Here is a 27,490-nt window from a genome sequence, read left to right as displayed (position 1 = left end):
AACTGAACATGTCGTAAGTGTGAATATCTTCAGCTGTATGCAGGGCCGTAGCTGACGCAGGGAAAGGGGGATATGATTCATGGGATCTATGGTTTGGGGGGAGCTTACTGATGGTAATAATGTCAATGTTGTCAATAAGTGAGCGGGCCCAGGCATACATAGTGAACTATGTAATCAGCCATAAACAATTTATCAGTATGTATAACTTCTAAAAGGCTACCCTATTTCAAAGTGGCACAAATATGACATTTATAAATGAGTTATGAACATTTAAAAATTACAAATATACTTTATTTGGGGTTAATTGGGTTAGCAACATAATTGCTGAAATTATATATTCAAAATTGAAACTTATACTGATCATTTATTAATGAATTACACACTACACGCTGCATATAATTTACTTATATACCTCCGATACATATTAAGATCAACATTTTGGAATCTGAAATGTTTGGGAATTTGTGGGAGAGAAGAGGACTTAAAATTAACACAGACTACATCCACCTACAATTAGATAATCATTAGCATTTTTTTTACCATATGGTCGCTGGGGAATCTGTAGCAATCTAGTGAGTAACTTTCAAAATCATACAGAAGAACTGCTTTGACTAAAATGGAAACAAATAGTATACAGATCCTGTATACACACACACACATTCACTTTTATTTTGTGTACAGTAATCTCACATTAAATTATTATCTATTAAGCAATTTAATTTTCTATGTGAAAAGTTAATGACACAAGTATGTGATAAAGCTTTAGAATTTGGCCATAAGGTTTATGATATAATCTAAAAGAAATATGTAAAGTTAGGCAATCCCAATTTTAATCAAATGGATTTAGTTTTATGGTTTTTAGGAAGTTCATGAAAACGTTCATGAATATTAAGTAATTATGTTTTTATAAAAAATCTGCAGAGGGACAGACAACACGTGAACATGTTCCTGAGAGTCATCTCTTTAATTTTGTCATCATAATAGCTAATAACTCCAATCGTTTGAAAGATAATTGGTGCTTATTGCTCTTGCGTCTGAGTAAACCTGGGTTTCAGAAAGATGGACTACTAATGATTGGATACAGATTTAAGTCACTCTAATTATAAATATTTGGTTTTATTTTGGCTTACTGGTTATGCATGTTCAAAACAAGCGATACCGCCTTCACCGTTTCACCCAAGGAATTATGGTCACCATTTCAAAACAGAGCAATTAACAGACTTGAACAATAATGAGGAAGTGGTACTGTGTCTGGATATAATATAGTGAAAGTTCTTTTGGAATGAAATATATAATTGATAAAGCAACTGTATGATTTTTCATCAAGTGGTACCAAGAAAAGGACATGAAATTACAGAAAATGAATTCCATGTTAGCCCTGGTTTATGGTTTCCATGCAACTCAGTCAGTCAATCATAGCCACCGCAGCATATACTGTTGTGCTCATAAGTTTGCATACCCTGGCAGAAATTGTGAAATTATGCCATTGATTTTGAAAATATGACTGATCATGCAAAAAAACCTGCTTTTTGTTTAAGGATAGTGATCATATGAAGCCATTTATTATCACATAGTTGTTTGGCTCCTTTTTAAATCATAATGACAACAGAAATCACCCAAATGGCCCTGATCAAAAGTTTACATACCCTTGAATGTTTGGCCTTGTTACAGACACACAAGGTGAAAATGGCAATTAAAGGTGAATTTCCCACACCTGTGGCTTTTTAAATTGCAATTAGTATCTGTGTATAAATAGTCAATGAGTTTGTTAGCTCTCACATGGATGCACTGAGCAGGCTAGAAACTGAGCAATGTGGAGCAGAAAATAACTGTCAAAAGACCTGCATAACAAGATAATGGAACTTTATAAAGATGGAAAAGGATATAAAAGATATCCGAAGCCTTGCAAATGCCAGTCAGTACTGTTCAATCACTTATTAAGAAGTGGAAAATTCTGGGATCTCTTGATACCAAGCCAAGGTCAGGTAGACCAAGAAAGATTTCAGCCAAAAGAATTGAGCTGCATGGTCGAGTTGCCAGAAAGATGCCTTTACTGCGCCAACGCCACAAAAAGTCTGGTTACAAAATGCCCGACAGCACTTTGACACGCCTCACAGCTTTTGGCACACTGTAATTTGGAGTGACGAGACCAAAATAGAGCTTTATGGTCACAACCATAAACGCTATGTTTGGAGAGGGGTCAACAAGGTCTATAGTGAACAGAATACCATCCCCACTGTGAAGCATGGTGGAGGCTCACTGATGTTTTCAGTGGGGGGTGGGGGGGCACTGAAGGTACGGGGATTCTTGTGAAAATGTATGTCAAAATGAATGCAGCATATTATCAGAAAATACTGGCAGACAATTTGCATTGTTCTGCACGAAAGCTGCGCATGGAATGCTCTTGGACTTTCCAGCACAACAATGACCCTAAGAACAAAGCCAAGTAGACCCTCCAGTGGTTACAGCAGAAAAAGGTGAAGATTTTGGAGTGGCCACCACAGTCTCCTGACATTAATATCATTGAGCCACTCTGGGGAGATCTCAAACGTGTGGTTCATGGAAGACAACCAAAGACTTTGCATGACCAGGAGGCATTTTGCCAAGACGAATGGGCAGCTATACCACCTGCAAGAATTCAGGGCCTCATAGACAACAATTACAAAAGACTGCACGCTGTCATTGATGCTAAAGGGGGCAGTACACAGTATTAAGAACTAAGGGTATGCAGACGTTTGAACAGGGGTCAGTTCATTTTTTCTTTGTTGTCGTGTTTTGTTTTATGATTGTGCCATTCTGTTATGACCTCCAGTTAAATGTAAATCCCATAAGAATTGAAAGACGTGTTTTTGCCTGCTCGCTCATATTTTCTTTACAAATGGTACATATATTACCAATTCTCCAAGGGTACGCAAACCTTTGAGCGCAACTGCATGTACAATGTCAAATTCTTCAAATGTCAGATAGATGATATTATTTTCTTTTTTTCACGTTTGCCGTTCAACAGGCCGTTAAGGCTAGCAGCGAGGCCACAGATCTCCTCCATAGTATCCGGGTGGCTAAGGAGCGGATGGAGCGTGAGCTGGAGAGGCTGCAGACCAAGGAGGAGTCCAGCGACAGTCTCCGCAGACGCCTGAGAGAGACAGAGGTATACAGGAATACAGCACTGACAGAGCAGATCATTACCGGAACAATGAAGAAAGGACTTGTAGTTAAACCTAAGCGGTGTGTGTGTGTGTGTGCAGGATGGCAGGAAGACCCTGGAGAACCAGGTGAAGAGGCTGGAGATAGTGGAGCGCAGGGAGATTAAGTTGAAGGAGGACATCCAGGCCAAGGCCCAGCACATCCAACAGATGGGGGATAAAATCATGGTATGGGGTGGAAAAAGATGGCCCCTCATTCTGTCTCTGGCCCATGAAACTTCTGTGGGGGGTTGCCGCGGTATTAGGCTTCAGCGTTGCTCCCCGGGGATCATTCATGGCTAATCTCTCTTGGTTTTATGCAAAATAATGTTCTTTTTTTGGACTATTACATTCTAACTGTACTGTGTAATATCATGGTGTTTGCATAGGAACTGGAGGAGAGTCTGCGCGAGAGCCAATCCACAGCCCAACGAGTGGAAACACACCTGGAGCAGAAGGAGAAACTCTATGAAGAGAAAATCAAGGTAGAGCTTCAGAACCTCAACAGCCTCCTCTCAGCCACACACATTCAGGAGAGTCATATTAACTGCCTCTGGAAGAGGACGTTCACAGCTTTGTATAGGACAGAATCTTCTTGGTCAGGTCCCTCTGTCAGGAAGACCCTGACTGGGCCTTTATCCTGAGCCTGGTTGATATTGGATTGGATCTCTCATGCATTAACCAGGTTCTGGAGAACCAGATGAAGGCAGACATGGCAGATAAGGAGATGCTGGAATCTAGTCAGAGCAAATATGAAGAAGAGGTCCAGGAAAAATGCAGCATCATCAGTGATCAGAAGGCGGTAAGAGCTGCTGGCCAGCCTCTTTGGGATACAAAAAAAACAAATAATCACACTGACTTGGTTTATTTTAAACTTGCAACAAGCTGTTGCTAAGCTACTGTAATATATTTTACATGTGCTTTATTGTTTTGCATTATAGTGAGCATTTGATAAATGAGACTCATCTTCAAACACAATGTTTATTAAATCATTTCAGCTTTGTTACTATGTTTTCGATTATTCCTATATACAGAACCAAAACACACTATGTTTATAATGAATTCCGCAAATAAATACTAATTAAATAGTTGAAGGCATGACAATGAAGAAGGTCAGCTTCTATAGACCCTTACTATTTGGAATCTAGTGGAACTTGGCTACAGAGTCACTGCTTCAATCTTCCCAGAAAACTATATATGTTTCATTAGTAAGAGCATAATCTAATTCCCAGACACCTCTCCTCAAATGCGCAGAAGGTCTGGCGGAGCTATGTGTCAAACCTGGCCTTCATTACCCGAGAATAAAGTTGTGAGTAATTCCCAGCGGATTTAATCGGCTTAGTCTCCAAACCAATCATCTCCCACAACACCTTCCTCAATGTGTCATGTACACTCTAGCGCCTGTGGCTGTGTTGTAACTGTGTTGTGCTACAGCTAAGAGCAGAGTGCAGCTGAGCTGTTTCAGCACTGCACTGATTGCACTTACTCCGAAGCACATTGAATGCTGTTCTTATATGCGATGTGTGTATTAGCCTGAGGGTGAGGTTAGTGCGATCCTGGACCTGGCCACTTAAGGAGTCCACCATTGGAATGTAGTGAACTGCCTGGGACTTCTATGGTTGATCCCTCCTGATGACCCCAGTTTAACAGGAATCCAACTGTGTCATGAGGAAGTCCCACCCAGTTGACTACATTTTAAATGGTGGCTGCCTGCAATGGTGATGTTCATGCTTAAAAGGCAAATGCAGGTGAGAGGCCTCTTTCCTTTTCTATGGTACAAACCTTCCTCCTTTGCTCAAACCAGACCATCAATGCCATGGACTCTAAGATGGCCAGTCTGGAGCAAAGAATAGCTGAGCTGTCTGAGGCCAACAAACTGGCAGCCAACAGCAGCATCTACACCCAGAAGAACATGTGAGTGTTGAGGACTAGTTCAGTTATTTAGGAGGATTTTCTACACTGTGATACTGACCGTGGTATCTGTCTGGGCCTGTCAGGAAAGCTCAGGAGGAGATGATCTCAGAGCTGAGGCAGCAGAAGTTCTACCTGGAGTCCCAGGCAGGGAAACTGGAGGCCCAGAATGCTAAGCTGGAGGAACATCTGGAGAAGATGAGCCAGCAGGAGCAGAGCCACAAGAGCCGAGTGGTGGAGCTGGAGACCAGGCTGAGAGAGGTGAGGAAAGAGGGAGGAAGAAGAGGGCAGAGAGGGAAGGAGGGATTGGGCGGGATACATGGAGAAGGGCAGAGAGGGAAGGAGGGATTGGGCAGGATACATGGAGAAGGGCAGAGAGGGAAGGAGGGATTGGGCAGGATACATGGAGAAGGGCAGAGAGGGAAGGAGGGATTGGGCAGGATACATGGAGAAGGGCAGAGAGGGAAGGAGGGATTGGGCAGGATACATGGAGAAGGGCAGAGAGGGAAGGAGGGATTGGGCAGGATACATGGAGAAGGGCAGAGAGGGAAGGAGGGATTGGGCAGGATACATGGAGAAGGGCAGAGAGGGAATGAGGGATTGGGCAGGATACATGGAGAAGGGCAGAGAGGGGTGAAGGCAGGAAGGTTAGGGTCGAACCTGACAATATTGGCAGAAGACTATTTGCACCACTTTTTTTTTTAACTACTATCACTACTAGTTTGAACGTTGTACCAATCAGCTGTCTCATTAACAGTCACCCACATCAGCCAACTTCATTTAAATGTCTCTACTATACTTATCTAAATTAACCATATCAACAAAATGCCTGTGATAAGTGGTTGGATGGTCAGTGTGAATTGTTTTCAGTTTATCGTCCCAGCTCTGGGTTAGGGGAACAGGCAGGTGGGGAGTGAGGGACGAGGAGAAGAGGGCAGTGAGCCAGGTGAGCAGTCAGGGATGGAAGATTGGGTGAAATGTAATGCCCCGCTGAGGACTGTTATTCTGTCGGATCAGCATCTCACTAACTCTGACCCTCTCGGATGACTTAACTCCCCGACTTTCATCCCTTCGCCATGACTTCACTCTTCTCCACTTTTCCTGACCCCCGTCTGCCTCGTGTCCCGCGCCGCGGCGTCGTTAGACGGGCCTGGAGCAGGAGGAGCAGAAGCTGGAGCTCAAGCGCCAGGTGACGGAGCTGACTCTGTCGCTGCAGGAGAGGGCGTCTCAGATCAGCGGGCTCCAGGCGGCGCGCCACTCCCTGGAGAGTCAGCTTCAGCAGGCCAAGTCGGAGCTGGAGGACACCACGGCGGAGGCTGAGGAGGAGATCTGTGTGCTCAGGGTGAGGGTTGTGCCTGCCGGTGCCTCCTCCTGTTGTTACTCTGCTGCTATGTCAGTACAACAGCGCAGACACAGAACCAGTCCTCTCTTTCTGTCTGCCAGGCCCATCGAGACGAGATCCAGCGCAAGTATGACGCCCTCAGAGACAGCTGTGCGGTATGTTACCTAACTGTCTCTCTCTCCTCTCTCTTTCTCTCTCATGCGTTCTGTCTATATTTTTCTTCCTGCTACATGCCTTTACCCTGTCTCCTTGTCTCGCTGTTCTTCTCATTCTGTCCACAACGACAAAGGAATTAACTCTTTTGAATGGGATACAGTGAACTATTATAGATTTCTATTTACAATGTTTTCACTCTTTACATTCTCTGATGGGCCTTTTTTTCTAGAAAAAGTAGACTGTTAAATATGTTGTCCTTGTTTTTTTAATCCCCACTGCACTGCCACTTTCTCATGCTTTTTTGGCAAAGAATAAAACATGGGCTTGTATTTAGGTTGATGTGATGAAAAATGTATAGCCATATCGTTGTCGGAAAGCGTGTGAAGACTAACCCTGAGAAGATGAGGTTATTATCTTGTGGTGGGGGATTTGAAAACATTCAAAGTAAAATCTTTTGAATCACTGTAGGGATTCATTGTGGTTAATACATTACGGTCTCTTTATCCCCTTGCCCTACTTTTGAGATCTTCCCACTCGCAAGCTGTTGAGAATGAGCGTTCTCCTAGATTCAATTGGCCAGTATATCGTTCTCCAAGTTCAGAAATTGAGTTTGTTATGCCTGGCTCCACACGTCTATTTTGGTGTATAGCACCAATTTCTTTTTTTAGAAAAAAAGTACACAGTACTTCTAGCAACACTGAACCTTTGAAAAACAACATAAATAAATGTTCTACCATGTTGCATTAACATGGGGTTGTACTTTATCAGCAGCAGATATATATTGATCAGTGTTATGTAACAAGATGAAGATCCTTAGGTGATTCGATTTTATTTACTTTTTTTGAGGCTATTGAATTGTATCAAAACCGGCAAACCTACTGGTATTAAAATCACAGTAATGAATCACAAACATTGTTGTAGACTATTTCCTTGTCATGTTTATGAAGGAGACTACATAGCTACACATTTGTGTGTGTGTGTGTGTGGGCCCCTTCCGTCTTCTCTGAGTATTTGGACATTTGTGTCAGTCCTCAGCCCCTAGAGCCGATAGAGAGAGAGGATTTACATACATAAAAGCTTTGTGCACTTCACTGGCCTGCAGTAGTTCTGCGTGGTACACAGCCAGTCTCCCCAGAGGGAGGAATAACATCCAACTCCCTGAGTTTCAGCAGCCTCTAACCTTCATTAGCATACAGTATCAACTATTATCCCAGCTGATTAATAAGCGGACAGAATGGTGCTGATAAATGGATTATGCAATGCCCTGCCCAGGCGGGAGAGGGACCGAGAGGAACATTTGCCTGGTTATTTATCTCTTAATAATATGCTGTATTGTTGTATTCACTGAAGGAATCCCAGGAAAATGGGCTAAAAGTATATGGTAACCCAGCAATGCTCTGTGTGGGCTTTCTGTAGAATACATAGGCTCTGCTGAAGAATCCTCACTGTTGTCTGCCAACAGACATCAATCATGAGGGTTTGGAAAGCTACCCAAAAAATAATAATCTTTAAATTACTTGACAGAAGTTAAAGGGCGACTTGGGGCATGACAGACAGTCAAACTCCTCCTCTTCCTCATTACTTCACAGACGTTAAAGTGCGACTTGGGGCATGACAAACTGTCAAACTCCTCTTCCTCATTACTTCACATGTTAAAGGTGACTTGGGGCATGAAAAACAGTCAAACTCCTCTTCCTCATTACTTCACATGTTAAAGGCAACTTGGGGCATGACAGACAGTCAAACTCCTCTTCCTCATTACTTCACATGTTAAAGGTAACTTGGGGCATGACAGACAGTCAAACTCCTCTTCCTCATTACTTCACATGTTAAAGGTAACTTGGGGCATGACAGACAGTCAAACTCCTCCTCTTCCTCATTACTTCACAGACGTTAAAGGGCAACTTGGGGCATGACAGACAGTCAAACTCCTCTTCCTCATTACTTCACATGTTAAAGGTAACTTGGGGCATGACAGACAGTCAAACTCCTCCTCTTCCTCATTACTTCACAGACGTTAAAGGGCAACTTGGGGCATGACAGACAGTGAAACCCATCCTCTTCCTCATTACTTCACATGTTAAAGGGCAACTTGGGGCATGACAGACAGTGAAACCCATCCTCTTTGGGATTTTGAAAGCAGACATGGGGTATACATTTAGTGGTTGATCATGGTTGACATTGCAAAGTTCCTCCTACTCACCAGACCCTGCCATTGTGTCCTGTTGACTGTTCACACTCACTCCTCCAGTATTTCTGTATTTAATTTTCACTGGGGAATTTTGGGAAAGGCAGCTGTAGAGTTTGGTAAACGTAGCATTTATGTAAGCCAAAATGTCTTTTAGCATTAAATGGCAAATTATTTATATCATTTTGACCATTTGAAGTTATTTTTTAGTTTTTTAGATTTTGTAAAAAATCTGCCTTTAAACTAAACTAATGCTAAACCCCCAAAAATATTTTACTTACCTAAAGTTTGAAAGGTTGTTTAATACAACCAAAGTACTTAATGAAAGATTTTTATCCATTTGTTTGCCTTTGTTTGGTTTGGTGTAATACACTTTTGTATAACCTGGTGTCAGTAGCCTGTAATTGGACTGTATTTATGCATGTGGGGTAGTTACATGAGGTGTGCATGCTGGGTGAAGCATACCGTTTCTGACCGTTGCCATGACGTCTGCAGGTAGTATAACTTAGAGATGATTAGTCTACCTAACACACACATTTGCAGAATAACAATCGGTTAAACGTAGCCTTTGTTAGCCAGTAAGAAGGTTGTGAGAAGTTCCTGGTGCAATACACTGGCTTAATATGTTCAATCTATCAATCAATCATCTCCCCATGTGTCTGGACATTGATGCCATCCCCAAACCTGAAACGTATTGCTTTTCAGACATTCTGATGTTTTAGATTACTGCCTTGTTGTATGAAATTCTCCCTCATTACAATTGTCTGATACAGAACAGGATTCTTAGTTCCTTCAATGATAGCAAGTCTTTTAAGACCTTATATAGTAAAGCATCCCCAAAAACAAAACTCACACCTCCATGCTTGTCCTTTAATACGGGCAGAGGAGTTGCTAGGACCACAATACATTTTGGGCTTAGACCCCAGATTTCGATGTACATGCTAGCGGCTTAAACGTCTACATTGTCATAATGAGCAATAAGAATTATAGAGGAATAGATCAGGGGCTATTTAAAAAAAATATATGTTTGGTCAATTTTTGGATTGAGGGGCTATAGCCCTGGATGCCCAGGCCTAACAATGCCACTGAATATGGGGTACACACTGTGGATTCCAGTGTTGGTTTTAGCTAGACATAACAGGCCCATGTTGTTCAAAACATCAACTCAAGTTTGCCAAGCGCACATGAAGCACCTGTTAAGAATCGGACTCCAAGAAGAATGTTCTATAGATAAATTAGTACAAAGTGAAGCTTTTTCTGTCATGCCAACCAAAATACAAATGTTGCTTTATACAGGTTTGACCACATTTTAAAAAGGTCAGGAATAATGGTAGTACTGTGATGTTTGGGGGATTTTTTTGGGGAGAAAATCAACAGTCCTATAAATCCTTATTTGCATCATTTTATTGTATTTTGTTTGTGCCTGGAAATTATCTGGTGTAATATACAGATTTTATATTCTAACAACATACATAGACATTTTTAGAAAACATTTTAGTGATCCATTGCACAGGCCTCGCTAATCTGTAGACCAGCTTCATCAGGAACAAAACAAAATCTGCAAACGGTTTAGGGAATCATCTGCAAACAGAAGAAAAAGGAAAGTAAGGCCAAAACCTCCCATGAACTTCCTAGATATAATGGTAGCTCAACTATGCCAAGCTACCGCTAAATATAGTTACAGTATTTTACTAATTGAAAGATAGAGTTTACATCTTCTCAACACTGATCTACATCATATTAAGTACACTTATATCAGTGTTGGGAGGTAGTGAACTGGGCTGTATCTATGTATACACACACAGATCAAGCAGTGAAATGTCATTTGACTACAATTCTTGTTTTATAGCACCTACACATTAAACATTATGTTGTCTTAAAGAAGACCTTGGTAACCCAATACAGTCATTGATATGCCAACTTTGATCAGTCATTTCCAAATTATACTTTTAGATATGGCAAATATATGTTAACAATCCTTCCTCTACCACCCAAATGGCACAGCAATCCGTGTTACATTATCTCTCTTTTACATCATCATTACTACATCATAATATTGGGCTCGGTAGAGTCCTGATCTAAGGTGCTACATCATAGTGTTGGGCTCAGTAGAGTCCTGATCTAAGGTGCTACATCATAGTGTTGGGCTCGGTAGAGTCCTGATCTAAGGTGCTACATCATAGTGTTGGACTCAGTAGAGTCCTGATCTAAGGTGATACATCATAGTGTTGGGCTCGGTAGAGTCCTGATCTAATGTGATACATCATAGTGTTGGGCTCGGTAGAGTCCTGATCTAAGGTGCTACATCATAGTGTTGGGCTCGGTAGAGTCCTGATCTAAGGTGCTACATCATAGTGTTGGACTCAGTAGAGTCCTGATTCAGGGTGCTACATCATAGTGTTGGGCTCAGTATAGTCCTGATCTAAGGTGCTGCATCATAGTGTTGGGCTCAGTATAGTCCTGATCTAAGGTGCTGCATCATAGTGTTGGAATCAGTAGAGTCCTGATTCAGGGTGCTACATCATAGTGTTGGAATCAGTAGAGTCCTGATCTCAGGTGCTGCATCATAGTGTTGGAATCAGTAGAGTCCTGATTCAGGGTGCTACATCATAGTGTTGGGCTCAGTAGAGTCCTGATCTCAGGTGCTACATCATAGTGTTGGAATCAGTAGAGTCCTGATCTCAGGTGCTACATCATAGTGCTGGAATCAGTAGAGTCCTGATTCAGGGTGCTACATCATAGTGTTGGACTCAGTAGAGTCCTGATCTAAGGTACTACATCATAGTGTTGGGCACAGTAGAGTCCTGATCTAAGGTACTACATCATAGTGTTGGGCACAGTAGAGTCCTGATTCAGGGTGCTACATCATACTGCTGGGCACAGTAGAGTCCTGATCTAAGGTATTACATCATAGTGCTGGGCTCAGTAGAGTCCTGATTCAGGGTGCTACATCATAGTGTTGGGCTCAGTAGAGTCCTGATCTAAGGTACTACATCATAGTGTTGGGCACAGTAGAGTCCTGATTCAGGGTGCTACATCATAGTGCTGGGCTCAGTAGAGTCCTGATTCAAGGTGTTACATCATAGTGTTGGGCTCAGTAGAGTCCTGATCTAAGGTACTACATCATAGTGCTGGAATCAGTAGAGTCCTGATTCAGGGTGCTACATCATAGTGTTGGGCTCAGTAGAGTCCTGATCTAAGGTACTACATCATAGTGTTGGGCACAGTAGAGTCCTGATCTAAGGTGCTACATCATAGTGTTGGACTCAGTAGAGTCCTGATCTAAGGTGATACATCATAGTGTTGGGCTCGGTAGAGTCCTGATCTAAGGTGATACATCATAGTGTTGGGCTCGGTAGAGTCCTGATCTAATGTGCTACATCATATTGTTGGGCTCAGTAGAGTCCTGATTCAGGGTGCTACATCATAGTGTTGGGCTCAGTATAGTCCTGATCTAAGGTGCTGCATCATAGTGTTGGGCTCAGTATAGTCCTGATCTAAGGTGCTGCATCATAGTGTTGGAATCAGTAGAGTCCTGATTCAGGGTGCTACATCATAGTGTTGGAATCAGTAGAGTCCTGATCTCAGGTGCTGCATCATAGTGTTGGAATCAGTAGAGTCCTGATTCAGGGTGCTACATCATAGTGTTGGGCTCAGTAGAGTCCTGATCTCAGGTGCTACATCATAGTGTTGGAATCAGTAGAGTCCTGATCTCAGGTGCTACATCATAGTGCTGGAATCAGTAGAGACCTGATTCAGGGTGCTACATCATAGTGTTGGGCTCAGTAGAGTCCTGATCTAAGGTACTACATCATAGTGTTGGGCACAGTAGAGTCCTGATCTAAGGTACTACATCATAGTGTTGGGCACAGTAGAGTCCTGATTCAGGGTGCTACATCATAGTGCTGGGCTCAGTAGAGTCCTGATTCAAGGTGTTACATCATAGTGTTGGGCTCAGTAGATTCCTGATCTAAGGTACTACATCATAGTGTTGGGCACAGTAGAGTCCTGATTCAGGGTGCTACATCATAGTGCTGGGCTCAGTAGAGTCCTGATTCAAGGTGTTACATCATAGTGTTGGGCTCAGTAGAGTCCTGATTAAGGGTGCTACATCATAGTGCTGGGCTCAGTAGAGTCCTGATATTGTGATTGGGCCGGTAATGAGCCCTGGTACACTTCTTTTCCCTTAGGTGATCACAGACCTGGAGGAGCAGCTGACCCAGCTAACTCAGGAGAACGCCGAGCTGAACCGTCAGAACTTCTACCTGTCCAAACAGCTTGACGAAGCCACGGACGAAACGGAGGACCGTCTGCAGCTGGGCCAGGATGTGGACCGGCTGCGCCGCGAAGTGGCAGACCGTGAGATGCACCTTAACAACCAGAAGCAGGTGAGACGCACTCCGCCAACAGGGCTGTTCACACTCAAATGTGGCCTCCCTCTCTTCCTGTTATCTCTCTCCTTTCTCCCCCTCATTCTCTTTCAATCTAATGCTTTTTACACACACTTTCTTGAGCCCCAAACGCTTAAATTCACACACATCACTCCTCGCTCATAAACAGTCAGTTACAGATGACGCAGACGTGCATATGCAAACCAGTGTGATTGAGTGGAGAGGGTGGAAACCAGCCAGGAGATATTGCAATGTGGTTTTGTTATGTAGCTTTGGCTGAGTGAGCGAAGCGAGGAGAGGAGGCAGCGATGCTGTACCCTGCCCCTGTGGGAGGTGGTGTGTGTAGGCGTTCGGTAGCTGGAGCTCTCAGCCTCTCTGTCCTAGCTAGTGGTTGTGTAACCAGGGATGGAAATCATAGATGAAGGATCCGACTGTGAGTGGGAGGGTTGTGTCATACCCAACGTTCCCAGGTCATACCAGTCCTGGATGCGTGGACTTCAGAGGACAGTGATGCCGGGGCAGCTATATTTGTGTATCAGTGTTTGTGTCATGCAGAGGAATAGGATATGCATGAAAAAATCATAGCATAAGAGCTACGTACAGTGGCGAAATTCATTGCCATTTTTAATAATCTACTGCGCAAAGCTCTCGTAGTAACTATTTTTAACCCGGAGGCACAACCCATCATATCATATCATGAAGACCTCAAAACTCTATAACCCCCCCCCCAAATAAAACCTAATTGAACAGTTGAATTGCCTGGCGGCTGTGCGTTCTTGGTCTATGTTAGAACATCGAGACGCTGAAGACCACATGCACCATGCTGGAGGAGCAGGTTGTGGAGCTGGAGACCCTGAACGATGAGCTGCTGGAGAAGGAGAGGCAGTGGGAGGCCTGGAGGGGAGCTCTGGAGGACGAGAAGAACCAGGCAGAGAGGAGGACCAGAGAGATCCAGAGACTACTGGACAATGAGAAGCAGAACAGGTAACACACATATGCCCTTATGTGCACACACAGACACACATGTATAATGTATACACACACACACACACACTTAAAACACGTTAGTTGAGCCCTCAAAACAAATGCCAAATTCAAATAGGACATCAAGTATTTTCGCCGGTTTCTGTACTACGACACACATTTGTCAGATGGTCCCATCTGTTATTCCTCTCAGGGTACGTGCAGACCAACGCAATTCAGAGGCCCGCCAGTCCATTGAACAGGCGGTCAAGGAGCACAAGGCTGAGATCCAGGCTCTGCAACAGGCCCTCAAGGACCAGAAACTCAAAGCAGAAAGCCTGTCAGACACGGTGAGCCTCATGTCCGTCTGTCTCTATACGTCTGTGCCTACGTCTGAAGAGGACACCTACATTTTCTCTTGTCTCTCTGTCCCACTAGCTGAATGACCTGGAAAAGAAGCACGCCATGCTGGAGATGAATGCCAGGAGCCTGCAGCAGAAGCTGGAGAGCGAGAGGGAGCTGAAGCAGAGGCTGCTGGATGATGTGGGTTGTTTTCCTCTGGCCATTTTGTCCAGTGTTTGAGTCAGGGACCCGGTCGACCGAACACGGTCAGCGGAAACCACCCTGAAGGCACTATTTCCAAGCCCGACCCTAACCCTGTGCCTGAGTAATGAATCACACCATAATCTGGGGCCGAGGCTTAGAAAAGCCTGTGTTCATGTTTAGGTTTTCTTTCTTCACGTCATTTGTCCGCCTCCACAGCAAGCGAACCTGCAGCAGCAGATGGACGTTCAGAAGAGCCACATCTTCCGTCTGACCCAGGGGCTGCAGGACGCTCTAGACCAGACGGACCTGCTGAAGACCGAGAGGACCGACCTGGAGTACCAGCTGGAGAACCTCCAGGTGCAGCTACCGCACACCCTCACACGGCGCGCACGCACGTTAGCAGAAGTTAATTGCCTTAGTAATGTTCACTTAGCTCCACCTGCAGGCTGTGTACTCCCATGAGAAAGTGAAGTTGGAGGGGACCATCACCCAGCAGTCCAAACTCATAGACTTCCTCCAGGCCAGGGTGGATCAGGGAGGCTCCAAGAAGAAAAAGGTGAGACTACATAACAGAGCTAGCTGGGGGCTTACATTTGTCCTATTCACACACGCACAAGTGTATCATATTCTATTAATGCATAAAATACACCATGTAATGTACAAATAAGAGGTTTACATAATCAGAATAATTAGCTAGGTGCATATATTTGTCCTATTTCACTAGTTTGCATATCCCTCTGTACCTGAGTCACAGCCAGGGGATAGGACATGTTTCACAGAGACCCTGGAGTACCTGATTACATAAATGATCATTTACATAGCTTCAGCCAGGGTTTGTCGTTTCAGTCACTGTGTGTGTGTGTGTTTGTGTGTGTGTTTGTGTGTGTGTGTCCCAGGGTCTGTTTGGGCGGCGTAGGGAGGACCTCCTGGCAGCCATGGCGGCTCAGGGCCAAACCCAGGTACCCCAGCAGGTGTCCCCGGTTTCCGTTCAGCCGGTGCCTCTGCAGTACAGCGACATGAAGGTGGCCCTGGACAAGGAGCGCTCGCGCTGCTCTGAGCTGGAGGAGGCGCTGCAGAAGATGAGACAGGAACTACGCTCCCTACGGGACGAGGGTGAGGATGCCGTTATCCCAAATAGAGATGACACATGTCCCCGCGGAGGTGCGCTTTCTCACCGGGTCCAAACACCTCTCCCTTAATGCTATCTCGCTATCTCTCTCTCCCCCCCCCCCCCTCTCTCTCCCCCTCTCTCTCCCTCTCTGTCTCTCTCTCTCTGTCTCTCTCTCTGTCTCTCTCTCTGTCTCTCTCTCTGTCTCTCTCTCTGTCTCTCGTTTTGGTTCTGCTCCTCACGCGCGAAACACTTGTCCAGCGGCCAAGTACAAGCCTCTGGAGCACAGCAGTACCCCTGCCACCTCGGGCTCAGCGCGCCAGCAGATGATGATCTCTGCCATGGTGAAGTCTCCGGAGCACCAGCAGGGCCCGAGCAGCCTGCTGGCCACCTCCAACTCCGGCCGCAGGAAAGAGGCTGCCACCCCAGAGGGTGAGTCCTAGCGGGGGAGAAATAGGGGACACCTCTATTTCACGCACCGTCTGACGAGAGCTCTGTCTGGGCTTCAGCTGTGTGTCCACATTTCCATGTTATGGACTGTTTATGAAACAGCGATAAACCACCCCCTACATAATGAAAATAAAAACACTCCTGGGACGTTTCCTGGTGGCCACTAGAGTTCTGCAAATATTCCTTTTCTTCATAATGACTTAGACCTTTGACCTTAGACCAAACATTCCTCTTCCTCCTGATGTCCTAGACCTTTGACCAAACATTCCTCTTCCTCCTAATGTATTTTTTCTGTCACACTCTGTCACACTCAACAGAGAGAAGGAGGGTCACTTTTGAAAGTAAGTTTTCTTACTTCTCATGGAGCCCTTGGTTTGCTATCCCTTCTCCATTTTACCACACTGAATGGGCCAGATTTTAAAAGCTCTGCACAGGGATAAAGTGGCAAGTTTCTTTACGGGTATGGTATTTTAAGTTGTGGTTTCTAACGATGGAATCTGATTTTCCACTTTCCAGAAAGGCCTTTCTACTGAATTATTCAAGCTCTGACGTTAGCATTCATGTCAGTATTTCCATAAAAAGTAGCTTTACGTGATGTGGCATGCATAAATCATGCATTTCTTAGCTTTAAGTAAAGCTATATGTGGGAATATGTGGGAAGAATGTGTCATGTTAATTACTGGCTAATGAAATGTATACCAACTGATTCGATGATTGGACATGACCAATTAATATATCACCCTATCAAGTTAGTGAAGCCATGTGTTGTTTGTCGATATACCTGTGTCTCTCTGACTGGATGGTCCATGGGTCTATGGGACAGTAACACACTGTAGTTGTCTGTTGTTGAGCTAAACTTTCCTCCCTCTGAGTGCACGGCTTTGGAAATCTGAAGCGATTGTCTTTACTTCTGTTTTTCTACACTCCAGTCCATTGACCCTCATAGCTGCTGTAAGACCTGCACAGCCCCAGATCACATGCAGGTTTCTGCTCAGCTTTCACAATGTTCCCGCCCGCACTGCTGGAACACATAAATCACATTTGCCAGTGAGGAGATTCCTGAATGCATGTGTAAAGTTCCTGTGGTCAACTGATCACTGGTAGCGGGGACAGTATGATTTACCTTTTTTAATATTTTCTCATTATGTCGGTGATGCTTTCTTTTCGCTGCCTCACTTGTACAGCTGACATGGCATGATGTACTGACACACTTGGCTGAACAGGATGTGGTTTATTTGGCCACTTTCATTGCTCATTGTCTTTCCTGGCTGTTTTCAGAATACAGCCATCGTATGAAGGACAGCCAGAGAGACAGGGACCGGGAGAGGGGGAGGCAGAGGGAGACCCTCCACCACAACACCCCTCATCGCTTCACCGTGGGGCTCAACATGAGGGCTGCCAAGTGTACTGTGTGCCTGGACACGGTGCACTTCGGTCGCCAGGCGGCCACATGTATCGGTACGTCCAACCCCCCCGCTAGTCGGCGACCAGGCATGCAGGGCCGGCTCCAGGCATTACTCACATTAGTGGTCATTTAGGGGGCCCTGGATCGTGTCACTGATTTTGGTTAAATGATGTTTGTGGTATTTTACTGAATTAAAACATTTACTCTAGTGTTGAAATTGACTTCAGAATTATCCAAAGGATCTAATAGCTGGAGTAAACTCACTAAGGAAAGAGCTTTGCTGAACCCAAATGAAACCCACGTTCCGTCACCACACCCTACGCCCTCTGTTTGCATGTTCACATGCGACTCCGCCACTTGCACAAGTGTCTCAATTGCAGAGGAAGCAGTATTGATCAGTGGTGTAGGGACTGATTACACCCTCCAGGGGCCCCTTCCAGTGCAACAATGCCGCCTCCATAAGTGAAGTGGAATCCCATAATGTACCTCGTTATTTCTGTGCAAGTTAACACAAAAGAATGGTTAGGCTTAATTATATGATGCGTGCGTCTGTTTATGTCTGATTTCAAGAACTGACACAAACAAAACACTTCTTAAATTGATTGTCCAATTATGGTTAGAAGTGCAGATAATTTGCTGTCGAATGACAACCATTTTCATTCCACCATGAACAAAAAGAGCGTTAAGTGTTTTTGCCAGGGAGACCTTTCTAACCAAATCTCACATGCTGGCTCCAAGGCACATTTATAGTGATCTGTACAGTATTGTTTCTGTCATACCCTGTTTTTAACATGTTCTTTCTCCCTTGCAGAATGTCATGCTTTGTGCCACCCAAAGTGTTCCCCCTGCCTCCCCGCTCCATGCGGTCTGCCCGGGGACTGTGCTCTGCACATGGCTGAGGGGCTGTGCCGGGACAAAGGCAGTTCCACTGGCCTGCAGCTCAAAGAGGCCAGCGGACACGTGCGACTGGAGGGCTGGATGAAGCAGCCCAGGTGGGTGTGGTGACTCTGGTGTGTGTACTTCATACCCACTACTACTATGAATCAATGTGACTCTTACACACAACTGTAGATCAACACTGCCTGCCTGCTTGCCTCTCGGATTTGGTCCCTCGCAATTGCATTTGATAGGATCTGAGATTGCAGTCAGTGGGGCCGAGATGTGGTTGTAGGCCACAACGTAATGATCATCTGTTCCAGGAGCTGACTGTTTCTCTGTGGCTGTCTGCGGCTGGCCCCTTGACAGGCATGTGTTCTGGGTTCTGCAGGAATGGGAAGCGTGGCCAGGGCTGGGACAGGAAGTATGTGGTGCTGGATGGAACCAAGGTGACCATCTACGAGACAGAACCCAGAGAAGGTCTCACTCCTTTTCCTGTAGAACTCAACTCCATGTTTTTTTTTTTTTTTACAATGTATCATTAAACTGATCATTTAACCATATTCTTGATTGCTGCAAGTTTGTGTGTGTTGGAGTGTGTAGAACATCTTGAGTTGTGTGTGTTGTTTAGATTCGGTGAAGCCACTGGAGGAGTTTGAACTGTGTCTGTCTGATGGAGAGGTGATGGTACATGGGGCCGTCGGAGCGTCTGAGCTGCCCAATACTGCCAAGTCAGGTAGACCAAACTGACACCCACAGCAAAGTCCTGCCGCCATGACTGTGCCCAATCTATTAACATCATTATTAACATTAACTTCAGGGTGATGTGTGTGTTTCTGACTTGACTATAAAACAGGGATAAATGTGTTCCCCAACTATGGTTGGATCAGACAAAGGTGAATAATGGGAAAAGGTTAGGCATTCAGGCTAGTTAAAGTATATGCATGAATGTTAGGTTGGTGAGTTTAAGGTGAGGGTCATGTGGTAAGGTTGAGGATTAGGGATTAGTAAGGATTAACAAAAGTAGGATTGTTTTAAGAGCAATTGACTTTGGTGTCCCTATTAAGATTGCTAAGTAAACTTGTGTCTGTGTTTGCAGATGTGCCATATGTGCTGAAGCTGGAGTCCCACCCCCACACATCGTGCTGGCCTGGACAGACTCAGTACTTCATGGCTCCCAGTTTCCCAGACAAGCAGCGCTGGGTGGCTGTGCTGGAGTCTGTGGTGGCAGGAACTAGAGCATCCCGAGAGAAGGCAGAGGCAGACGCAGTGAGTACCACAGTACTCACCAATTCACATTGTTTAGCAGCTGCCACTTACAGTAGTGAGTAAAAACATTATCATACTTTTTTCATACTGGCCCCTGGGGAAATCGAACCCAAAACCCAGGCACTGTAAGCAACATGCTCTGCCGACTGAACTACATAGATCCACCCACCCCACTGGAGCACCACAGTACTCACCCCCACGGACTACCACAGCGCCCACCCCCATGGACTACCACAGTACCCAGTCCCATGAAGTACTACAGTACTCACCCCCATGGACTACCACAGTACTCACCCCCATGGACTACCACAGTACTCACCCCCATGGACTACCACAGTACTCACCCCCATGGACTACCACAGTACTCACCCCCATGGACTACCACAGTACTCACCCCCATGGACTACCACACTACTCACCCCACAGACTACCACAGTACCCCTGAATATGAAGTACCACAGGACTCACCACCATGGAGTACCACAGTACCATCACTACAGAATACAGCAGTACACATTAATATGCAGTACTAAAGTAATCCTTAATATGGAGTTTTACAGTACTCACCACCATGGAGTTGAATCTGGCTGTCTACCTGCGTCACGTCTTCTGACTAATCAAGGGTTCAAACATTCTTATCCGTAATACTTTACTATCTGTACATTTCAATTTACCATCTGTTTTTCCTACAACACAGCATACAACCTCTTATGCTTTTAATCTTTTTGCGTTATAAATCAGGTGGTAGATCTGTTGCAGAAGTAAAGTATTATGAATGACCTCTGATGTCTCTTGTGTGTCTTTAATTGTCCCTCTTCTCTCTCTTTCTCTCACACCTGTTTGTTGCTTTTTCATCATCTCACAATGTACTACTGTATGTGGGCATGTTTTGTTGATTTGCTCTATTCTACCCGTTCTATGGGTGCCACTACACATAGGCTGCTGTGTCCAAAAGACAGATGGCTCTGTCTCCTCTGGTCCAGGTAAAGAGTCTAACCAGGCTGCTTCTTGTCTGCTGTCCCACTTAATACACACAATTACAATTAGAGTGCAATTACAAGACATTTACAGTTACAGTGCAATTACAAGACATTTACAATTACAGCACCTCACTCACTATTCCAACACAGTTTAGACCTAAACACTTTCCATTATACCCCTGCTGAGAAGACTGCTGTGCATGTATTAGTCTTGAGCGTTCATCCTCCCCACTGTTCACCTCACGCTGTGACCACACGCTGCTGCTCTCCACACTCTTTCTTCTTTTATCGTATTAAACTCGTCAGTCAGTGTCAGTGATTGTCTGAATGTTGTGGTGCCTGGCTGTCTGACTTTCTTCGGTTTATGTTCAGTGTCTTTGATTAGACATGCCGTGACTCGATACATTTGATAATATTTCCGTCTGCATACTTGTTTACTCAAGCGTTCGACTTCTCGCGTCCCGTGAGGTGTTGAACTTTCAGGATGAGTGAGCGTGGATTCATTGCCCAGCCTACTCCAATGACAGACCCTGTCTCCTGCATGTGATGGGCCTTCCTGTAGACAGTACCAGTGGTCTGGTTGCAGCGGCAGCTTTCCCACACCCTGTACTGTCTCTACCGCCTGTTCACTCCGCCCCGTCTCTTCCTCCCACCCATCCTACCTGCATACAGACCCCCTTCTGTTCCAAACCCAAGAGCTTCCCGACTGTGCCTCGCCCCTAAAACTGTGAGCCTACTGAAACTGATCGGGTTCATCTCTCCCGTCCCCCAGAAACTGCTTGGGAACTCTCTGCTGAAGCTGGAGGGGGATGACCGGCTTGACATCAACTGTACACTCCCCCTCACGGACCAGGTATTGAAATAGGTAGCACCTTCGTTGTTACGTAGTCCCAGAGTCATGAGACTGTTGCTGATGTGAGACGCTCCCCTCCCACAGATAGTGTTGGTGGGCTCTGAGGAGGGCCTGTACGCCCTCAACGTCATCAAGAACTCCCTGACCCACATCCCTGGCCTGGGCTCCGTCTTTCAGATCCACATCATGAAGGAGCACGAGAAGCTGCTGATGATCGTTGGTGAGATGTCACAACTCCACTCAGTCAAATCACTGGTCAGACTGCATTGAACCGGGGTTTAATGTGTGTGTGTGTGTGTGTGTAGGGGATGAGAGGGCGTTGTGTCTGGTGGAGATTAAAAAGGTGAAGCAGTCTTTGGCCCAGTCCCACCTGCCCGCCCAGTCTGAACTGGCACCTTTTATCTTTGAGACAGTCAAGGGCTGCCACCTGTTCTCTGCAGGCAGGGTAAGTCCATAGGGATTCACTGGTTTGATGGCACTGTTTCAACTGGTCAGCCCCTCAGAAAAATCCATGTCTATCGCTTTTCGTAGGCTGTGTGACTAACGTTTTGTATGTATGTCTACAGATAGATAATGGACCTTGTATCTGCGCTGCAATGCCTAACAAGATAACAATTCTCCGTTACAACGACAATCTCAACAAGTTCTGCATTCGCAAGGTGAGTAACACCTTGGAGTGAGCTCAAATCATTCTGCCGAAGCGATGGACACGAACGTCTGGGTTCCTATGTGTAATATCCACCCCAGTGTTCATCCTGCCGTGGCCATATCCCACCCACTAGACAGGCAGCACGATTACAGTGAACAGGAACTGAAGAACATCTCTTGCTCCTATCACTTCATCTGTTGTGTGGCTCTGTAGTCCCCTAACCGCCTCCTTCTCCTCCCCCTGCTCCTCCCAGGAGATAGAAACCCTGGAGCCCTGCAGCTGCATCCACATGACCAGCTACAGCATCATCATCGGCACCAACAAGTTCTATGAGATCGAGATGAAGCAGTACGTGCTGGAGGGTCAGTGTCTCTTGATAAACCGTGTGGAAAACAGTGGTTGTTCTAAGGCCGTTCGTGTACCTGTGATGGCGAGCATGTTGTACTCTGTGTGGCCCCTGTAGAGTTCCTGGATAAGAACGACGTGTCACTGGCCTCGGCGGTGTTCGCCGCCTCCTCCCACAGCTTCCCCATCTCCATCATGCAGGTCACCTGCACACTGCAGAAGGAGGAGTACCTGCTCTGCTTCCACGGTGAGGTCAGACTTGGCATGGGTCGTCTCCCACACACAGCCGGGGTTCAGACGATAAAGGGCCGGGTGGGGTGGTACATACGGCCGGGGTTCAGACGATAAAGGGCCGGGTGGGGTGGTACATACGGCCGGGGTTCAGACGATAAAGGGCAGGGTGGGGTGGTACATACGGCCGGGGTTCAGACGATAAAGGGCAGGGTGGGGTGGTACATACGGCCGGGGTTCAGACGATAAAGGGCCGGGTGGGGTGGTACATACGGCCGGGGTTCAGACGATAAAGGGCCGGGTGGGGTGGTACATACAGCCGGGGTTCAGACGATAAAGGGCAGGGTGGGGTGGTACATACGGCCGGGGTTCAGACGATAAAGGGCAGGGTGGGGTGGTACATACGGCCGGGGTTCAGACGATAAAGGGCCGGGTGGGGTGGTACATACGGCCGGGGTTCAGACGATAAAGGGCCGGGTGGGGTGGTACATACAGCCGGGGTTCAGACGAAAAAGGGCCGGGTGGGGTGGTACATACAGCCGGGGTTCAGACAATAAAGGGCCGGGTGGGGTGGTACATACAGCCGGGGTTCAGACGATAAAGGGCCGGGTGGGGTGGTACATAGCAAACATACCACACATCTGGACACATGACACAACAAAAGCCTTGTCACTATCGCAATCGGTAACCAAATCAATGTCATAGTGGTTTCTTACACTGCGTCTTTTATACATCAGGGGTATTCAGCTCTGGATCTCGAGGTCATTTCCACAGCATTTTGTTATTGCAGCCCTATAATCAGGGACTTATTTGGACACCAGGTGAGTCTAATCAAGGCTGAGAACAGAAAACCATCGGGCTCTGGACCTCGTAGGGTAAGAGTTGAATACCCCTATACTGAATTATATTAACTGGAGGATGACTACAATTTTCTATGGTACATTGTTGTGCCACAGAGTTTGGAGTGTTTGTGGACGCATACGGGCGAAGGAGCCGGACTGAGGAAATGAAGTGGAGCCGTCTACCTCTGGCCTTCGGTGTGTAGGGAAAAGCTTGGTCTTCATACAGCACATTGGTAACAGTGGTGCAATAACACAGTATTGTAACAACGTGCTACAGATGGGAATGTAGGTATCACAGTGATGTCAGGCGTGGCGTGATGTACGCTCACCCCTCTCTGTGTTCAGCTTACAGAGAGCCCTACCTGTTTGTGACCTACTTCAACTCCTTAGACGTGATCGAAGTTCAAGGACATGCTTCACTGGGGTAAAGGAAAACTGAAACACTAACTCACCACAAAACAAACCCGGGAACTTCCATTAGAATGAATCCCTGTATGCAACCACGATCAATTACATGTTTAGTCGAACAACCACTGTGCTAAATGGTAGACGTTCATTTATTTTGTCCGGTAGTCCATTAAGCATCATGCTGTTACTCCCTCTCAAGTGAACTGGATGTTGGGCACTGTATTTTCAGACTCAATCCTAACCCTCTGTCAATGTTCCTGTGTGCAGCCCTCCAGTGTTAGTCCACTTGGACATACCGAACCCCCGTTACCTGGGTCCAGCCATCTCTTCCGGGGCTATCTACCTGGCCTCAACCTACCAGAACAAGCTTCGGGTCATCTGTTGTAAGGGCAACCTGGTCCGGGAGTCTGGGGAGCTGCAGAGGACTGGCTCCAGCCGCGGGTGAGCTCTCACGGTCCTCGTCTAGACCTCAGACTTTGTGCTAACGGACCCAGTCTACCGTTCCATCAACAGGGAAGGGATGGAAATGGCATGTTCCGATGGGCAGGGTATTTCAGTTGGTCGCAACTAGCCAGTTCAGCAGTGAAACTTGTTACACAGAGTACGTACCTTCAAAAATAGCCAAATCCACATCTGGCAATAACATCACAATTACCAAAAAAACAAAACATTGCCTTTGAATGTCAATAACTGGAAAAGAGCCCATAATACACCGCAACTTTTGTGCTAAATGTCGGAAAGGTCTACAGTGCCACCTACAGTTGAGTCTTCATTACTGATACTGGTCTGGATTTAATCTGTTGCTCTTGACCACTGGTCATCTGTCCCACAGAGACAAATAAGACTTATTACCACATCAAGTCACCTCCAAGTAGTGATGGCAGTTCGAGGCTATATTAACGTTCTTCTAGCAGCTGGATATTATGCAAGCAGTGCTAACTCAGATTTTCTTTTTTTAGAAAGCCATCATTGAAATATATAGTTATCTAGTCTGTACATTTTATGTTTAATGTCCGTTCCAATGTTATTCTTGTCTGCTCTTTTTCATAGACTAGATTAACTATATTGCCTTATAGATTTCAATGATGGCTTTTATTGTGATAAAGAAAATCTGAGTGCTGCCAGCATAATATCCTGCTGCTAAAATAACACAAATGAAGCCTCGAAGGGCCATCACTACCTCCAAACATTCAACTAAAGACAAGCACTATCCTGCCCTCATAGCAGCATCTAGGTGTACTATATCGGAACAAAACAATCTACCTCAAATGGTATATTATTTTTGTCAACTTTGGGTAGTCTACAACATGCAGCAACTTTACACCAAGTCATGTTTGGAATATGATTAAAATTGAAATGGAAGGATTATTCTGTTAGAAGTGGGAAATTATCTATAAATGTATTAAGCACAATGTATTATCTGTCCCTCTTCATCAACCCAGATTGAATAAAGCCCTGTATCTGTCTCCACAGCAGCCCGAGTAAGAGAGGTCCACCCACATACACAGAGCACATCTCCAAGCGCCTGGCCTCGGGCCCTGGCAGCCATGACGGGCTTCACCGTGAGCCCAGCACGCCGCACCGCTACCGCGAGGGCCGCACCGAGTTCCGGCGGGACAAGTCGCCAGCGCGTCCCCTGGACAGAGAGAAGTCCCCGGGGCCCAGACTGGACAGCCGCAGGGAGAGGTCCCCTGGGAGGTTTGACGACCGCCAACGCCTCCACACCGGGTCAGAACGTCGCACGCAACTCACCCCCGTCAACAAGGTACCGCACCGCTGTGTTTAGTCTGGAGTAGGTGTGCATGATTGATGCCCAGGCGTTCGCAGAGACCACATGCATGTTAACCACATTTCTGTTCAATCAATGAAATGTCTGTGACACAGATTGAATTCATCCCCAAGACTTACATCTCAATAACACCGAAACGTTGTTCTCATTGACTGAGAAGCTGCCACGCTCAGTAGATTACCACACAGGAATGGAGTTGGTCTTCTGTAGCTGAGTCCAGTCTCTGTGTTGTAGGTGTGGGATCAGTCATCTGTGTGAGTAATTCAAGCCGAGGTTAATGAGAGGAACTATCCGGGCCCCGGTCCACTCTGCACATGGTTACGACAGCATGGGGAGAGCAACCAGAAAACAAAGTCACCGCCATTGCCTGTACATAGTGCAATCTCGATTAATTTACTAAGACATACAGTGTTGCACTGGGGACATTTCCTTTGACAATCTTCTTTCTGATATGTGTATTCATAGCTGAGGTCCCGAGGCAGAAGTTGTTCAACAGAGCAACGTTGGCAGGGGAAACCTTGTGGAGCCAATGGTCCAGGATAGAATATTTATAAGTACTACATCTGAGTTGTAAATATTGTCGCTCCAGTTTTTATAGATGAAAGGGAATAGTAGGCTGGGAAGGCCAAGTCTATATTTTTTAAGGAAGCGTTTCTAACGATGTTGCAGGGAGAGAAATCCAAATCTCTAAATCTTATCATCCCAGATACAATACTGTAGTTTTTGCTTTTCTATAGATGGTCAATCATGCCAACATTCACTCGCTCATGTACAAATAAAGAACTGGGTTTGGAGAAGGCAATGCACACAAGCTTTTAACTTTGCACTTATTTCGAAAAGGTTTCCAAATTTGTTGTTTCTACATGACCAGTCTTTTTGGATCAACTTAGTTGACTTTGATATGTAATTGCATATGATTGCTTAATAACAGTTATTGTCATAGTTTCTAACAGACAAAAATCATGTTTTGCTACATGTATTCCTTGTGTTGTTAAGTATACCCAAAATCAATAATAAGCCTATAAGCTTTGTCTATCATTTGAAACAGTTGGAGTCTGCTGCCTGCGGCTGCTTATTGTGGTGCAGGTGTCCTGTTGTTCTGTGCAGTGAGCTATCTATGAAGTCCAGTAATGGTCGGGGTTCGTCACTATTATCGCTTCCTTCTCAAACAATAAATTTTTTTTAAAAAACACGGAAATCTGTCACATCGGAGCATGAGTAATTCACAGCAGCAGTTGTGCATTTTTAACCTACATTTTTGGGTTGTGTTCTTCTGTCATGTAGTCACATAATTTTGTAAACATCGATGCAATACAAAATGTTTTCTTGATTTGTGAAAATGTACACATACATTAAACATGATTGAGCTACCCTGGCAATGTTTCAAGGTTTGTCCTTTCTTTGAGCTGTACATCTGCCAAATCATTTCCTTTTGTATAAGAATGAATTCCAACTAATTACACATGGAAATAGCCCATTTTATTTTGCATTAATTCTACATCAATATACTACTCTTTAAAATAAAAATCAACAAAACAAAATATTCATACTAAACAAGGAGCACTTGCTGTTACAAGAAACTGCCATGTCCTGTTACAGGAAACAG

General features: G+C 45.4%; 1 protein-coding gene across 14 annotated transcripts in view; it reads left to right on the top strand.

Moving 5' to 3' along the window:
- LOC105014195 (citron Rho-interacting kinase) overlaps positions 1 to 27,259 on the top strand; it is a 59,234-nt gene extending 31,975 nt beyond the window's left edge. For 6 of the 14 annotated variants that reach the window (XM_034296679.1, XM_034296680.1, XM_034296682.1 and 3 more), the window contains 34 exons: positions 3,008 to 3,148; positions 3,246 to 3,371; positions 3,572 to 3,667; positions 3,868 to 3,984; positions 4,987 to 5,096; positions 5,180 to 5,354; positions 6,238 to 6,435; positions 6,537 to 6,590; positions 12,970 to 13,167; positions 13,961 to 14,154; positions 14,348 to 14,483; positions 14,572 to 14,676; positions 14,896 to 15,036; positions 15,113 to 15,235; positions 15,576 to 15,792; positions 16,049 to 16,219; positions 16,555 to 16,578; positions 17,516 to 17,695; positions 18,454 to 18,634; positions 18,910 to 18,998; positions 19,150 to 19,254; positions 19,618 to 19,787; positions 20,726 to 20,770; positions 21,540 to 21,620; positions 21,705 to 21,840; positions 21,926 to 22,065; positions 22,187 to 22,279; positions 22,523 to 22,631; positions 22,733 to 22,861; positions 23,802 to 23,882; positions 24,033 to 24,111; positions 24,363 to 24,536; positions 25,569 to 25,860; positions 26,119 to 27,259. In XM_034296679.1, the coding sequence (XP_034152570.1) occupies positions 3,008 to 3,148; positions 3,246 to 3,371; positions 3,572 to 3,667; positions 3,868 to 3,984; positions 4,987 to 5,096; positions 5,180 to 5,354; positions 6,238 to 6,435; positions 6,537 to 6,590; positions 12,970 to 13,167; positions 13,961 to 14,154; positions 14,348 to 14,483; positions 14,572 to 14,676; positions 14,896 to 15,036; positions 15,113 to 15,235; positions 15,576 to 15,792; positions 16,049 to 16,219; positions 16,555 to 16,578; positions 17,516 to 17,695; positions 18,454 to 18,634; positions 18,910 to 18,998; positions 19,150 to 19,254; positions 19,618 to 19,787; positions 20,726 to 20,770; positions 21,540 to 21,620; positions 21,705 to 21,840; positions 21,926 to 22,065; positions 22,187 to 22,279; positions 22,523 to 22,631; positions 22,733 to 22,861; positions 23,802 to 23,882; positions 24,033 to 24,111; positions 24,363 to 24,536; positions 25,569 to 25,860; positions 26,119 to 26,142 (4,434 nt within the window). In that variant the 3' untranslated portion in view covers positions 26,143 to 27,259. Of the gene's footprint in view, positions 1 to 3,007; positions 3,149 to 3,245; positions 3,372 to 3,571; positions 3,668 to 3,867; positions 3,985 to 4,986; positions 5,097 to 5,179; positions 5,355 to 6,237; positions 6,436 to 6,536; positions 6,591 to 12,969; positions 13,168 to 13,960; positions 14,155 to 14,347; positions 14,484 to 14,571; positions 14,677 to 14,895; positions 15,037 to 15,112; positions 15,236 to 15,575; positions 15,793 to 16,048; positions 16,220 to 16,554; positions 16,579 to 17,515; positions 17,696 to 18,453; positions 18,635 to 18,909; positions 18,999 to 19,149; positions 19,255 to 19,617; positions 19,788 to 20,725; positions 20,771 to 21,539; positions 21,621 to 21,704; positions 21,841 to 21,925; positions 22,066 to 22,186; positions 22,280 to 22,522; positions 22,632 to 22,732; positions 22,867 to 23,801; positions 23,883 to 24,032; positions 24,112 to 24,362; positions 24,537 to 25,568; positions 25,861 to 26,118 lie in introns of those variants that run through there. The other 8 variants (XM_034296684.1, XM_034296681.1, XM_020052624.3 and 5 more) reach the window with 6 other exon arrangements.
- Positions 27,260 to 27,490: the final 231 nt, after the last annotated feature.

Source organism: Esox lucius, chromosome 13, assembly GCF_011004845.1.
Source record: "Esox lucius isolate fEsoLuc1 chromosome 13, fEsoLuc1.pri, whole genome shotgun sequence".
In the NCBI taxonomy this organism is placed as follows: Eukaryota; Metazoa; Chordata; class Actinopteri; order Esociformes; family Esocidae; genus Esox; species Esox lucius.
The sequence above is the reverse complement of the archived record's forward strand: the minus strand, read 5'-3'. Positions and strand labels throughout refer to the sequence as shown.